At 30.2% G+C, this 16,308-nt stretch overlaps 2 protein-coding genes across 2 annotated transcripts in view; both read left to right on the top strand.

Annotated features, from left to right (window-relative positions):
• LOC110266907 (glutathione S-transferase U5-like) overlaps nucleotides 1-342 on the top strand; it is a 4,300-nt gene extending 3,958 nt beyond the window's left edge. The window contains exon 2 of the mRNA XM_021111962.1: nucleotides 119-342. Within this exon, the coding sequence (XP_020967621.1) occupies nucleotides 119-342 (224 nt within the window). The remainder of the gene's footprint in view (nucleotides 1-118) is intronic.
• LOC107612781 (soluble starch synthase 3, chloroplastic/amyloplastic) overlaps nucleotides 12,254-16,308 on the top strand; it is a 10,121-nt gene continuing 6,066 nt past the window's right edge. Inside the window, exons 1-5 of the mRNA XM_016314528.2 lie at nucleotides 12,254-12,364; nucleotides 12,466-13,525; nucleotides 14,116-14,330; nucleotides 15,072-15,342; nucleotides 15,836-16,011. Of these exons, the coding sequence (XP_016170014.2) occupies nucleotides 12,254-12,364; nucleotides 12,466-13,525; nucleotides 14,116-14,330; nucleotides 15,072-15,342; nucleotides 15,836-16,011 (1,833 nt within the window). The remainder of the gene's footprint in view (nucleotides 12,365-12,465; nucleotides 13,526-14,115; nucleotides 14,331-15,071; nucleotides 15,343-15,835; nucleotides 16,012-16,308) is intronic.

The following is a 16,308-nucleotide window of genomic DNA, read 5'->3' as shown; positions in this document are numbered from 1 at the left end:
AATGCTTGGAGAGGTATTGTTAAAATTTGGGACCGATTTCAAAGCAATTTAATCTGGAGGATTGGAAATGGAAGAAGCATTAAATTCTGGAAAGATCACTGGATTCCTGGTATCTCAGATCTGAGCGAGTTATCGATGGAACAGATCGGGGAAGACAGAGCTGACGAGGATTTAGCAACCTATGCTACGACGGAAGGATGTTGGAATTGGGAGAGGTTAGCTCAGCTAATCCCAGAGGAGATTATCGTTATGATTCGTACTGTTAAAGCTCCCCACCACTCCCTCGGACCGGATTCCCTAGGATGGCTACCAAAACCTCAGGGCAGTTTCTCTATCAAATGAGCCTACAAAAGCTACTATGTTGAAGATAGGGACTCAGACCAGATTTATAGAATTTGCTAGAAAACCAGGGTTCCCCAGAGACTGAGAACCTTTGCTTGGCTCCTAAGCCATAACGCGCTGCTAACTAATCTAAAAAGAAGTGTTCGGGGGCTTANAGAAATATTACCCATGAAGAAGTTAAACATGCTGTGTTCAATATGGGAAGCTGGAAGGCGCCAGGAAGTGATGGACTGCCAGCAAAATTTTTCCAGCATTCCTGGGACATTGTATCTGATTCGGTGGTGAATTGGGTGCATATGATCTTTAGAAATCCTGAGAATATAGCTGGAGCAAATCAAACCTTAATTTCTATCATTCCTAAAGTTCCCTCACCTGAAAACTTTGCACAGTTCAGACCTATCAGTCTTTGTAACGTCTGCTATAAAATTGTTACTAAAGTTATTGCAGAAAGAATAAAGGCGCACTTGGGGTACATTGTCTCTAACACCCAGGCTAGTTTCATCCCAGGAAGAATTAGTGCAGATAACATTCTGGTAGCACAAGAGGTGATCCATACTATGAGGATGAGAGCTAGTGGTAAAGGACTCATGGCAATCAAAATAGACTTGGAGAAGGCCTATGACCGTCTAAATTGGAATTTTATCATTGACACTCTCAAAGATATTGGCATCCCGAAGAATATTGTGAATGTTATTCACTTCTCCCAGAGACTGAGAACCTTTGCTTGGCTCCTAAGCCATAACGCGCTGCTAACTAATCTAAAAAGAAGTGTTCGGGGGCTTACCGATAATGATTGCTGTCCGAGATGCCCGAATCTTGAAGAGAGTCTGCTCCATGTGCTGAGGGACTGCCCATACGCCCAAGGCATTTGGATGAGCAACTCAAATAGAGACCTGCAGGACCCTTTCTTCAGCCAGAATCTCCAAGACTGGCTCTACGATAACCTGTCCAGGACTTCTCGCACTAGCTGTGGGACTTCATGTCCCACTTTCTTTCTCACTTCTTGTAATATTATCTGGCGGAAAAGAAATGAATTAATTTTCAATCAAGATAACATCCCTTTTGAAAGAGTAATCCCAGAAATTAGAGGGGTGGCCAGAAACTATGAAGAAGCGTTAGACCTTACAGAGAGAAGCATCAAAACCTTCAGAGTGACAAACTCGATCCTTATTGGTTAGAAGCCACCGGAAGCGGGCTGGAGCAAACTTAACGTTGATGGCTCGGTCCTGCAAACTTCAAATTCTGGCTCGTGTGGCGGCATTCTCAGAGATTCGAACGGCCTGGTTATGGCAGGGTTGATGATGAACATTGGAAAGGTAACCATTACTAAAGCAGAACTTTGGGCAATCTACACAGGTCTTAAAATTGCAATTGATATGGGAATGGAGAAGGTACAAGTAGAGACAGATTCTACCTGTGCAGTGAATCTGTTGCAGCATGCATCTACGGACCTCCATAATAGCACCTCCCTCATCCGTGCAATTAAAGAGCTCCAGGCAAATCCAGGTGACTTCCGAGTGAAACACGTCTTGAGAGAAGCCAATTTTAGTGCCGACGTTCTAGCCAAGCATGCCCATAATCTTCCGGCAGGGCTCCACCATTTTGTTTTGTCTCTCCCCTTTCTTGTTCCAACAATTGAAGCTGATAGGAGGCAACGAGTGTTTGCGAGAATAGTAAATGGCTAATTAGTTTTCTTGTTTTGGGCCTCTATCCCCCTTCTCAATACTAATTCCTACAATATTTACATAATTTACTTTTCTAGGGACATAATTGAATCTAAACACAAATAGTGGATATAATATTAAAATCGATCACATCCAAGTGAGACCTAATTGGTAATAAATATATCCAAGTGAGAATAATTGAAAAATATAATCTGATTTGTTAGTATAATTGATAGTAGGATAACATTGAATCACTTTTATAAACGTTAAGGATACAAATAGGACGATTTAAACGTTAGGGACACAAATAGGACTTACCCCAAACGTTAGGGATAAAAACAATATTTACTCTAAAAACAAATACCAAAATTTTTTAACCCTCATAACTAGAACCCAAAAAAATTCAAACAACCAAATAAACAGAACAAAACAAATAATTGAATGAAATGAATGAAATAAACTCATACAAAAAACCTTAACAAAAAAATAAGTATAAAAAAAAAATAATTGAATGAATTCAATGAAACAGATTCGTACAGCAAGAAGATAAAAGGAACAAAAAAAAAATGAAATCAATCAATGAAGCAAATTCATATATACCTAAGTCTGAGGTTCCATTGAAACTCTGGAAGTAGAGCACCACAGCGCTGACGATGATGCTGACTTGCTGAGACCCACGCCACCACTCTGAGGCTGAAGACAAATGACGCGAAGAGAGAAGATAGATACTGAGAATGAATGAGACAATGAGGTACTGGGCTGAAAATTGAACTTAGCATTACTTGAAAAAATTTAGTAAATGAATCAACTAATCTTATCATCTATTAGAACTATTTCTATGTAAGCCGTCTTGCTCTTGTCAAACTTGGATTAGACTTTCTATAGGCTTATAATTATTGTCTTTATTTTCCATAATTTCTCTTCGTATAATCTACTATAGGTGATACTATTGATAGAATCATAATCAATCGTCATTAGCATGGAAAAAAAATAGAATAAAGACTATATCAAAATTATAAATTTTTTAAATGATAAACATGAAAGAAAATTTACTATTGCTTATTATATATACTAATAATATGTCAAAAATTTTAAAATATACTAATAATACTAATAGTTTAAGGATAATTGTACTACAGTTATAATAAATTTAGTTATTACTCTAAATAAATAAAATAAATAATATATTTGAAAACCAAAGAAAAAAATATTAGCCGTAATTATGTTTGGAATGTTCCTATATTTTTTTTTGCTTGCCATTCTTTCACCGCAATGTTAGATCAAAGAAACTCTAAATTTGAAATATAATAATAAATATGTCATGTGATAGAAAAATAATAAGCTAAAAAGAAATATATATATATGTTATTGCTATATAGGGAGCCGATACACAAAGATATGTTATCGTAATAAAATATCACACTATGAATAATTATATTTGTCAAGTAAATTTATTTATACTCTATATCTATTATATTATTTTATGTAAAATTAAAATCTACTCTTTTAATTTATATATATATATTTACAATACACAAAGATATGTTATCGTAATAAAATATCACACTATGAATAATTATATTTGTCAAGTAAATTTATTTATACTCTATATCTATTATATTATTTTATGTAAAATTAAAATCTACTCTTTTAATTTATATATATATATTTACAATACACAAAGATATGTTATCGTAATAAAATATCACACTATGAATAATTATATTTGTCAAGTAAATTTATTTATACTCTATATCTATTATATTATTTTATGTAAAATTAAAATCTACTCTTTTAATTTATATATATATATTTACAATACACAAAGATATGTTATCGTAATAAAATATCACACTATGAATAATTATATTTGTCAAGTAAATTTATTTATACTCTATATCTATTATATTATTTTATGTAAAATTAAAATCTACTCTTTTAATTTATATATATATATTTACAATACACAAAGATATGTTATCGTAATAAAATATCACACTATGAATAATTATATTTGTCAAGTAAATTTATTTATACTCTATATCTATTATATTATTTTATGTAAAATTAAAATCTACTCTTTTAATTTATATATATATATTTACAATACACAAAGATATGTTATCGTAATAAAATATCACACTATGAATAATTATATTTGTCAAGTAAATTTATTTATACTCTATATCTATTATATTATTTTATGTAAAATTAAAATCTACTCTTTTAATTTATATATATATATTTACAATACACAAAGATATGTTATCGTAATAAAATATCACACTATGAATAATTATATTTGTCAAGTAAATTTATTTATACTCTATATCTATTATATTATTTTATGTAAAATTAAAATCTACTCTTTTAATTTATATATATATATTTACAATACACAAAGATATGTTATCGTAATAAAATATCACACTATGAATAATTATATTTGTCAAGTAAATTTATTTATACTCTATATCTATTATATTATTTTATGTAAAATTAAAATCTACTCTTTTAATTTATATATATATATTTACAATACACAAAGATATGTTATCGTAATAAAATATCACACTATGAATAATTATATTTGTCAAGTAAATTTATTTATACTCTATATCTATTATATTATTTTATGTAAAATTAAAATCTACTCTTTTAATTTATATATATATATTTACAATACACAAAGATATGTTATCGTAATAAAATATCACACTATGAATAATTATATTTGTCAAGTAAATTTATTTATACTCTATATCTATTATATTATTTTATGTAAAATTAAAATCTACTCTTTTAATTTATATATATATATTTACAATACACAAAGATATGTTATCGTAATAAAATATCACACTATGAATAATTATATTTGTCAAGTAAATTTATTTATACTCTATATCTATTATATTATTTTATGTAAAATTAAAATCTACTCTTTTAATTTATATATATATATTTACAATACACAAAGATATGTTATCGTAATAAAATATCACACTATGAATAATTATATTTGTCAAGTAAATTTATTTATACTCTATATCTATTATATTATTTTATGTAAAATTAAAATCTACTCTTTTAATTTATATATATATATTTACAATACACAAAGATATGTTATCGTAATAAAATATCACACTATGAATAATTATATTTGTCAAGTAAATTTATTTATACTCTATATCTATTATATTATTTTATGTAAAATTAAAATCTACTCTTTTAATTTATATATATATATTTACAATACACAAAGATATGTTATCGTAATAAAATATCACACTATGAATAATTATATTTGTCAAGTAAATTTATTTATACTCTATATCTATTATATTATTTTATGTAAAATTAAAATCTACTCTTTTAATTTATATATATATATTTACAATACACAAAGATATGTTATCGTAATAAAATATCACACTATGAATAATTATATTTGTCAAGTAAATTTATTTATACTCTATATCTATTATATTATTTTATGTAAAATTAAAATCTACTCTTTTAATTTATATATATATATTTACAATACACAAAGATATGTTATCGTAATAAAATATCACACTATGAATAATTATATTTGTCAAGTAAATTTATTTATACTCTATATCTATTATATTATTTTATGTAAAATTAAAATCTACTCTTTTAATTTAATATTATATATATATATATATATAATTATTTTTTTTCTAATCAAATAATAATTTTTTATTTTTTATACCCATTCATCCCCTCCAATCTCTTTTTATATGCATGACTAACAAATTTTTTTTAATGGTGATATTTTAAAAATTTTTCACGTATTTTTATATATTAGCAAGAAAGCAAAATCACGTATTATGACTCTTTTTTTTCACGCCTTAATCTTAATTAATCAATCTTGTGTCCACACAATATAATTAAATTTTTAATCATTCTAATCTATTGATGAATTATATTTCTCTTAATAATTACATTACTAATCTGAAATAAAAAAAAGGTGATACATATATCAAAAAAAAAAAACAACTTAAAAATAAAAAAAAAAAAAAAAAATTTTCATATTAAAAAATTTAAAAATAACATATCCAAAAAGAATAGTCATAATATATAAATTGAGACAACAATTTAAATTTCTCTAAAACTAATTTAATAAAATAATACCAATATTAGAACTAAATTACTTAAATAATATTTAATCTATTCTAATCCTTAAATACGTATAGATTAGAGTTATTCTCGTAACAACCAACCGAAATAACATCATACGATCGAACACATAGAATCCGTATATAATGAAGTTATATTCTTAAATTAGTATAATTATGTATTATTCATTAAATATTAATTATAATATAATTATAATAAAAATATTTTTTATAAAATAATTTAGAATAGAGAAAAGTGTATTTATTTTGGAGGGAAAACGGAGTCACGAGGGATCGACACCTCACTTTCATTAGTTGGGAAAACCCAATTTTAATATATTAAGTAGATAAATTTGTATTCTCATATGTATTATATGCAAGTTGCTGATTTAGTGGCTATTTTTTGTGGACACGAGTTAATTTAATTGGGTGTGACTCTTAACTCTTCACAGTGTATGCTAACGGTTGTGGCAGCGTTTTCCAATGTAGGAGAAGAGCAACAGAAGGCAGCAGAAGAAGCTCGAGAGAATCTGAAGAGCCATGATGTTAGGGGGATTTTGTTTGGCCCAATTCTGTTACTTACAACTCCATAATCAACGGATTCTGTAAGAATGGGAAATTATTACTTGCAGAAGAGATGCTTCGTAAAATGGTCAAGATAGGTATAGAGCCGAGTGTTCGAACATATGCTACTTTGATAGATGGTTATGCTAGGTGGGGAAGTTTGGAGGAGGCACTGAGGCTCTGTAATGTAATGGTGGAAAGGGGATTGGTCCCTAATAATGTTGTTTACAATTCGATTTTACATTGGCTTTATCATGAATGAGGTATTGAGGAAGCTTCTTTGCTACTAGCTGACATGATTGATAAGCATATATGCCCTGATCACTACTCCTATGCAATCCTTACCAAAGGCCTTTGCAGAAAAGGATATCTGACTGAAGCTCTTAAGCTTCATAGCCAGATTTTAGAACATAACCTAATACAGGATTCTTTTTTTCATAACATACTTCTTAACCATATATGCAAAAGGAAAAACATGGCGGTTGCCAAGCAACTATTGGGCAGCATGATTACCCGTGGCCTAGCTCCTGATGTTTATACATATGGAACTGTGATTGATGGATACTGTAAACTAGGTAACACAAACGACGCGCTTCAAGTTTTTGATTGGATGATAAAGATGGATGAGAAGCCTAACTTGACAATATAAAATTCTGTCATTAATGGTCTGTGTAAAATGGCCTCAATAGATGCTGTAGAATACATAGTTGATGAATTGCGAAAGAGAAGATTATTTGATGCAACGACCTTTAATACCTTAATTAGTGGATATTGCACTGGCGGACAGATTGATAAAGTATCGAAATGAAGAGCTTGGGAATTTCTGCGAATAGAGTCACGTATAATACACTGATAAACCTTCTCTGCAAGTGTGGTTGCGAGGAAGAAGCAAACGAATTGACGAAGATGATGATTGTCCAGGGTATTCGGCCTGATTTTGTAACATACACTACACTTGTTACTCACTTCATCAAGACATGTAGTCCTGACGAGGTGATTGCATTGCATGACTACATGATTCTAAAGGGAGTAGTCCCTCACCAGAAAACATATGATACCGTTGTAGCACCACTTCTTTTAGAAGAAGGAAGAAAGAAAAAGTCATAATACATGTATAGCAGTGTAAAAGGTTGTTCGGTCTCACAGTTTGTCACTTCTCCATTTTTTTTTAACACTAACAGATCATACCATTCATTCTTTGGTGTACCAACCACATTTCTGTCAATTCATATTATTTCATTTTAATTTTGATGTCCTACATTAGCTTATCTTTTCTTCATTATATATTAACTATTGTACACTGAAAGTGCATTTTGCTAATTTTTGATACATAAATTGATATGCAGCTTGATTTATTATGTATGATTTATAAATTAAAATATATTTTTTGAATAGTCTTAACAAACCAATTGAGGTAACATAGCTCTTATTTCTGGATTTTAATTCTTGAATAACATCATTTTTTTTTTGTTTTAGCCATTCATTCATGTAAAGAACCTTCTATATTTATGCGCTTAGCTGGAGGATTGTCAGCCACTGTATTTTCTATGGAAAAAATATATCTATATTCTTTAATTTGATGTTAGAAAATTTACTCGATAAAGTAGAATGCAACAATGATGAGATTTAAATAATTTATACAAGCATGATTCCTTTTTAATAAATTTATCAAAAAGAATAGGTCACATTTCAGATACTAAAATTATAGTATATGTTAATATAATTATAGCTGATAGCAGTTATTGCAACATTTTTGAAATAGGATAAAATTAGAAAAAAAAATACAAATTAGCCAATAATTAGTCAACAGGATTTGGGATGTACAGTTCTAAAAATTCGAGTGTGTAGTTTTTGAAATTTTTGAATGTGTAAATTTTACATGAATAATTATAAACTAGTAACTATGCATAATAGAATAAAATGACAGTTATAACTAACTCAGACATAATCACATTCTGAGATATAGTAATTCTAAAAATAATCGCCGCATATTTATTTTTGACCTCGTAATAGTAGGAAAGCATAAATTGCTCAGAGCCTTTGAACAAAATTACACAGATCTCATGTAAACCAAAATAAGAGCACACCATGCACGTGTATTAACTAGTTGATTACAAGCTTAACCTACTCCTCTCTCTCTCTCTCTCGCCATAAAGAAAATTGAACAAATTATTTAAAGATTAGATTTCACTTAATTTTTTTTCCAGTTAATTTAAGTGAATCTTTATGAAGCATAAAGTTTTAGTGCTAAATTTTAATTTTGTTTTTAATATTTGTATTTTTTATTTCAAACATCTTATTTTATTTAATTTTAGTTTTGTTAAAATTAATTTTTTCCCAACATATTCATTTTTCTATTATTATTTTCTTTTAAATAACAGCAACAATCATAATTATAGGAACCATAATGGTAATTAGTGTTTAATAGTAAAAATAATAGAAGAATAATAAAAGAAAAAATAATATTCTGAAAAAAGATTTAAAGAATAAAAAATGTTTGAAAAAATATTTAATTTTGATTAAAATATAAAAATATGGCAATAAAATCTAGAAACAAAATAAAACTTAACCCAAAACTAACAAAAGGACAACAAAGAATAGTTTACCCATAAATTAATTCAAATAGGGAATTTGCTGGATTTCAGATTTTCTGATTTCATGAGTTAATTTTATTGATGGTTAATTTATTAATTTGTTGAATGCTGGTGCGATTCTGAATTCAATTTAATTTGCATTCTGAGTTTGGAATTGGATTCAATTTAGTTTTCGTTGCTGATGTGTTTTCAGTCTAGTTTGGATTCAAAAGTCAGAATCATGTTGCTGATTAATTGATTAGAATACCAAAAACTAAATATGATTATACGCTTTGGCTCTCTTATATTCAGCAGGTTTAGGAATTTGTAACTGAATTGAACTTTGTTTTGTGTTACCATTGTATGCTTCTGGATTTGAGGATCTTTACTATTCAGTCCTTTACTCCTTTGTGGGAAATGGAAATGATGCTGTTAAGTTATTGATTACTTGATTACTGATTATTAAAAGTTATTGTTGAACTTTTTTTAAACTGGTTCAACTGCGGTTCAACCTCGGTTAGATCATTGAACCATTGAACCATCACTTGATCGGTTCAATGACCGGTTTGATTCTCGCAACCTTGGTAATTACCCTTTTTGCCCTAAAACTCAAGTCTTCAGTTCAGTTCAGTGAGTGAGTAAGTGAGCGAGTATGAAGGTGGTGGCGCTCGTTAGTGGCGGCAAAGACAGCTGCTACGCTATGATGAAGTCCATTCACTATGGCCACCAGGTTCCCCTTTTTTATTTTTTAGTTTTACTTTTTAAAATTATTTCTCTTCCCTTAATTTTTGTTCTTAATTATATTCCAAAAGAAAAAAGAATTAAAGAATAAAAAATATTTAATTTTGATTAAAATATAAAAATATGGCAATAAAATCTAAAAACAAAAATAAAACTTAACCCAAAACTAACAAAAGGACAACAAACAACAGTTTACCCATAAATTAATGCAAATAGGGAATTAATACATGTCTGGATTTGGCAATTGGCACAAACCTCGTGTAAAGTTCCCTACATGGCAAGCCTCCATTTGATGACATGAATCTAAATGACGACTTAATACTCAAATTGATCTTTAAATTTGTAAGTAAGTTTCAATTTTTAGTTTTTAAATTTTATAAATATGACTCATATTTAAGAATGACAATAGAATTTTAGTGGAGAAGATGCTCCCTGTCTTCTATTTTATTTAATAAAACGTTTTTTATATCCCTTTTATTTCTTTATGGATTTTTGTTTATTTTCTTCTTGTGGAAGAAGCGGATACTCACAGGTATATAAAGATATTAAGTTTTAATTTTTAGTCTTAACACGTGCCTTTAGGATAGATGATAAATACATCCTAAAATCAAATACTATTTAACTAAATGTATCAAATTAGAATATAATCCAAACAAAAATTCAACATAATTAACCTACACAAAAATCTTCAACATACAAATTAAAATAAAAAAAATTTCTATTATAATTTGGTGATAGTATTCTCTTCTTATAACGATACAAATTTAAATAATTAGAATATAATCCAAATAGAATATAATCCAAACAAAAATTCAACGTAATTAACATATACAAAAATCTCTAACATATAAATTAAAACAAAATAAAATATGATATGTATCATTTGTTTTGACATTTTTTAATTTTGATTTTGGATTTAGAACAGTATTTTTTAACCATGTGTAAAATTTGGTATTTTTTTTATATGAAAATTATAAATGTGACCATTCAATTTGTAAAATTTAACTTTTTAAAAATTTTTAAAACACAAAATCGATTCTCTAATCTATGAATTTACACAAATATAATCCTTAAATTTATGAATCTCCGAAATTTGAATTAAACTGACCATAAGTTTTTCTCCCCTAATTCAGTATATTTAATTTGTATTTTGGAATTTAAAAAAATTAACTTCATATAATTAAAAACATACAAAATCAATATATAATAGAAATTCATAAAAAAATGAGTCTTGTTTTGGAAAATTTTTTTTAATAAATACTATTTATAAATTAGTTATTTTTAAATTATTTGAATATCAAAATTAAAATAATAATTATTTTATAAAGTCTAATATGATATCCAATTAACAATGTCAATATTCTTTTAATATTTATGCATAAAAAATATTTTAAAATATAATACTAGTCAAATTCATAAAAGGTAGATATTAAATAAATAAATAAAGATTTCATAAATTGAATTGAAATTTACGTGCAAATCGCAAATTGAGACCAATTCCTTTTCTCACCGTTGCTTTCTCAACCAATATCTCTGGTCCCCTCTACTCTGCATCCAACCCCACGTTAACACCAATCACAAGATCAACATCCACCGTCAATTTCATCAATACAACACAAGGAAAGAGAAACCAACGATCGCCTTACCGCTCCAAAACCAATACGATGCGGCTAATATACAGAGTATCATAATCAACGTATGGCTCAGATACTACACTCTTCTCCGCCGTTATCAGTACACTACAACTATATATATTATTTCGTCCCCTAATTCTTACAGCATTATATTAATTTATTATTTATAATACGAAAGATTAATTGTTTTGATTGGACAGGTTCAAAGGGAGAATGATTGCTGGATGAATAATTGCTCGTATATTTAAATTTACGTAATAGTGTAGTTGTTGTGAGGAAGAATTATTGGAAGGAATTGGAAGGCACATACTAATAGGAATGGAGATGTCGCTGCAACTGCAAGTGCACTGCAAAACGACGGCGTTTGGCGATAGAAGAAGCTTTTTTCAGCTGAAGAAGACGACGCCATTTGGTGCTCCGGCCTTCTTTTTCTTCTCTCCTCACGGAGCATCAACTGTCAGTCACTCCTTATTCCCGTGATATATATATATTATTTGTTTGGTTTCTGAAGTCATTCCAATTTCATGCTTTCTTAATGCTATTTTAATTTAATCATTACGAACGGTGGTTTGTTAGATCTCGATTTCATGCATTTGCTAAATATCTCCGAATCACACTTTATTTGCTTCGGTGTTCACAGTGGAGACGTGACTTCAAGGCTGGTTGTGTTTCTTCTTGCATTAACGCTAGTTCTTCAGGTTTGTTCTTTTGCTTCGTCATACTTATAGTGATGATGTCCCAAACCACCCGTTTTCGTTTCTGTAATTGGCCTTTGTCTTTTGTTAGATTTTCCGCGTAGGGTACTGGAATCAAGGGTGATTCTTTGACCCCAACAGTTAGTGAGGTGTCAGGGGATGATAAGAAAACCCTTGATGTTAACATTGATGCCGAGGAAGAAGGCGCCGTTGGAGAACATGCAGAAGTTTCTGCAATTGATGAGGGGAATGTTGTAGACACTTCCATTGGGGATGTTGCGAATGGAGAAGATAAAGAGGCAAAGCCACTAGACTATGCAGAAATTGATGTTGATGATAAAGTAAATGAAGAAGCTTCACATCTTTTCAAGTTAGGGTTGGAAGCAAATTATCGTAAACAAGAAATAGAGAGGATTGCAGAGGAAAACATTTCACTGGGGAACAAGCTGTTTGTATATCCTCCCGTAGTTAAGCCCAATCAAGATATAGAACTGTTCCTTAACAGGAGTCTTTCAATTTTAAGTAACGAGCCAGATGTTCTGATTATGGGTGCATTTAATGATTGGAAGTGGAAGTCTTTTACTATAAAGTTAAATAAAACACATCTTAATGGTGATTGGTGGTCTTGCCAGGTGCATGTTCCAATGGAAGCTTATAAAGTAAACTTTGTGTTCTTCAATGGGCAAAGTGTGTATGACAATAATGACAAAAATGATTACTCGATACCTGTTGATGGTGGAATGAGTGCAAATGCATTTGAAGATTTCTTACTTGACGAGAAACGTAAAGAATCAGAAAGGCTGGCAAAGGAACAGGCTGAAAGGGAAAGACAGGAAGAAGAGCAGAGGCAAATTGAAGCAGAGAGAATTGCTCAAGAAGAGGACAGGTCACTGGCTAGGGGGGAGATCGCGAGAAGGAGAGAAGTGTTGCAGCAATTAATGCAAAAGGCTACGAAATCCGTCGACACCGTTTGGTATGTGGAACCTAATGAATTTGAAGGCAAGGACTCGGTCAGATTATGTTATAACAGAAGCTCTGGGCCTCTTGCACATTCAAATGAAGTATGGATTCATGGCGGGTATAATGATTGGAAGGATGGATTGTCAATTGCTGAAAGGCTTCTCAACTCAGGTTCAGAAGACGGTGATTGGTGGTATGCTGATGGTATGCTGACTTACATCTTCTATTCCTTATCTTCTGTTCTTTTATATCTTTTTCATTGAAATTAATTTTTTAATGGGTACAGAAAGTGTAGGAAGTTAGGAACAACCGCTATGTGAGATCTGTTTATCTTAGAAACAGATCCGTAGATGTAATTGAAGTTAAAAAAACTATGTAAATGTGTTGTATTGTAATGCTATATTTTATGGTTCTGTTGATACATGATTGTGTTTGCAGAGTTTGGGGTTAGGAGATTTATGTAGTTATCCTCCATCTTATTCAAAATTTTGAATTTTAAAAATTGTATTAGCATTTCTAACTCATTATTTTGGTTTCTATTGTCAGCATTCTTGCTGACAAAGAGATATACAAATTTCTTTTGTGAGGTGTCAAAATGTGATACTTTTGGAAGTGGCTTAGAATAAGTTATTAATGTTCAAAGCAGGTCAGGTCAATTACTTGTTAAGGCCATAAGAAAAGATAAACAGCTATTTCGATGATATCCTTAATATTAAAAATGGGAATCTTGAGCTTTTCCTTAGAATTATCTTGATGTTAAAGCAACTTCTTTAGTTCTCTCTCATTTGATGCAGTTGTTGTGCCTGATGAAGCCGTTGTCCTGGATTGGGTCTTTGCTAATGGTCCTCCTGGCAAAGCAAATGTGTATGATAACAATCGCCGTCAAGACTTCCATGCTAGTGTCACAAAGTTTACACCTGATGAAGAGTATTGGGCTGGGGAAGAGCAGTTGGTATATCAAAAACTCCAGCAGGAAAGGAGGCTAAGGGAGGAAGCTATACGTGCCAAGGTTAGTCTTTACATGAAATGACTTCCAGATTACCATAATGAGGCTCTAGCTAACATACCATGTTGGCATAAATAAAATATTTAGGCTGTCTGTTTCTGCTTATGTTCTTTTCTATTTGAAAATATGGAAAAATTAGTGGGGAATATATGATTGTAATGTGGTATCTCATGTACAGTATATGAAATTCACCATGTTGGTTTTGGTAAGGCTGATACTTTGAATTCTTAAGCTGTGATGGCTGTGCTATGCTAGATTGATCCTTAATGCACTGTTTATCTGAAATATTAGATGTCACGTACAAGAATTCTAGTTTCCAGGTTGTTTGGAGATCCCTGGAATTGAATTTTATAAAGAATTTGAATTCAATTCCCTGGCCTGTAATTAAAATGCAAAGAGAATTCAATTATGTAAAAACGTTCAAAAGTAAATTAGACCAAGATAGGTCTAATTTGTTTCAGTAAGACTTACAATTTAAATTAATATATCCAAAACACCCTTAAACATTATCTAGTATGTTGCCTCTTTTATTCATGAAGGACGAGATAGTCAAAATAAAGAATTCAATTAATTTCATATACAGTCCAAACAATATGTAATTGAATTTAATTATGTAATTTACCGGTGTATTTCAAATATAAGAACTCATTCATAATACAATTGAATTCGGTTTCTAATAGAATTGAATTTGATGACATCTGTTCAAGCCGGTAATCTTAGTTATTGGACTTTTTCTTGTTGCAGGCTGAAAAAACAGCTCTCATGAAAGCTGAAACTAAGGAAAGAACTTTGAAAAGTTTTTTGCTTTCTCAAAAGCATATTGTCTTTACTGAGCCTCTTGATGTTCAAGCAGGGAGCACAGCGACAGTATTTTATAACCCCTCTAACACAAATCTGAATGGAAAACCAGAGGTTTGGTTTAGAGGCTCATTTAATCGTTGGACCCATCGAAATGGTCCATTGCCACCTCAGAGAATGTTACCTGCAGAGAATACTACTCATGTCAAAGCCTCTGGTGAGTCTGTTCCTACTTTACATTTGACACATAATTTGAACCTATTAAACTGTCACGTATTAGTATTGGGGATTTTAATGTTTCTTTAGTTGCTTGGTCGTTTTTTATTATCTCCTGCTAGAATTAGCTGGTACAATTGTGGTTAGCAGATTCCTGGTCTTTCTATTTAATGGGTTGTGTTCGTAAGGTGTTTTCCAAACTGTAGTCTAGCCATTGATCTACATGCTGAGTGTTTTCTTGTGAAAGGTTATGAAGAAAGCTCTAGGGCATTTGTGAAATGCATGAGTTACTATCTATTGTCAGAATGGTTGTCCATGAACATTGTATCATATTACAATAGCATATTAAGATGGACAATTTCATAATATTTTCACGGGTTTAGGTCCATGACTTCAAGGAAATAATGTATTTTTTTTAAAGTAAAAAAATGGAAATAATGTATATGTGTCTGCCTTACCCTTATTGCTGAATAAGTTCTATGATGCTTTTTCAGTTAGGGTTCCACTAGATGCATACATGATGGACTTTGTATTTTCTGAGAAAGAAGATGGTGGAATTTTTGACAATAAATTTGGAATGGATTATCATGTACCTGTTTTTGGAGGTATTGCGAAGGAACCACCTATGCATATCATCCATATTGCTGTTGAGATGGCTCCAATTGCAAAGGTAAGTTAGCTTGTTCATGTTATGCCTATCTTATCATTCTATTGTCAATTTTTTTTTTTTTTGGAATTTACAAGGAAGAAACCTTACCATTTATCCTGTGTGCGAAGCAGAAAATATTTTTGTCTTAGAGAATTATGCTCTGAGCTCTTTATTAAAGAAATCTTCACACCAGTTGCAGATTGTTGTTACTGTCTGCATGCCTGTCTATGACAAAGGGGAATTTCAAATGTTGTATGATTGAAAAATTCTCACTTTTGTTGAGTTAGCATCTGGAAAGTTTTAGACTTTTAGGTGTCA

Source organism: Arachis ipaensis, chromosome B01, assembly GCF_000816755.2.
Source record: "Arachis ipaensis cultivar K30076 chromosome B01, Araip1.1, whole genome shotgun sequence".
Lineage (NCBI taxonomy): Eukaryota > Viridiplantae > Streptophyta > Magnoliopsida > Fabales > Fabaceae > Arachis > Arachis ipaensis.
The sequence above is the reverse complement of the archived record's forward strand: the minus strand, read 5'-3'. Positions and strand labels throughout refer to the sequence as shown.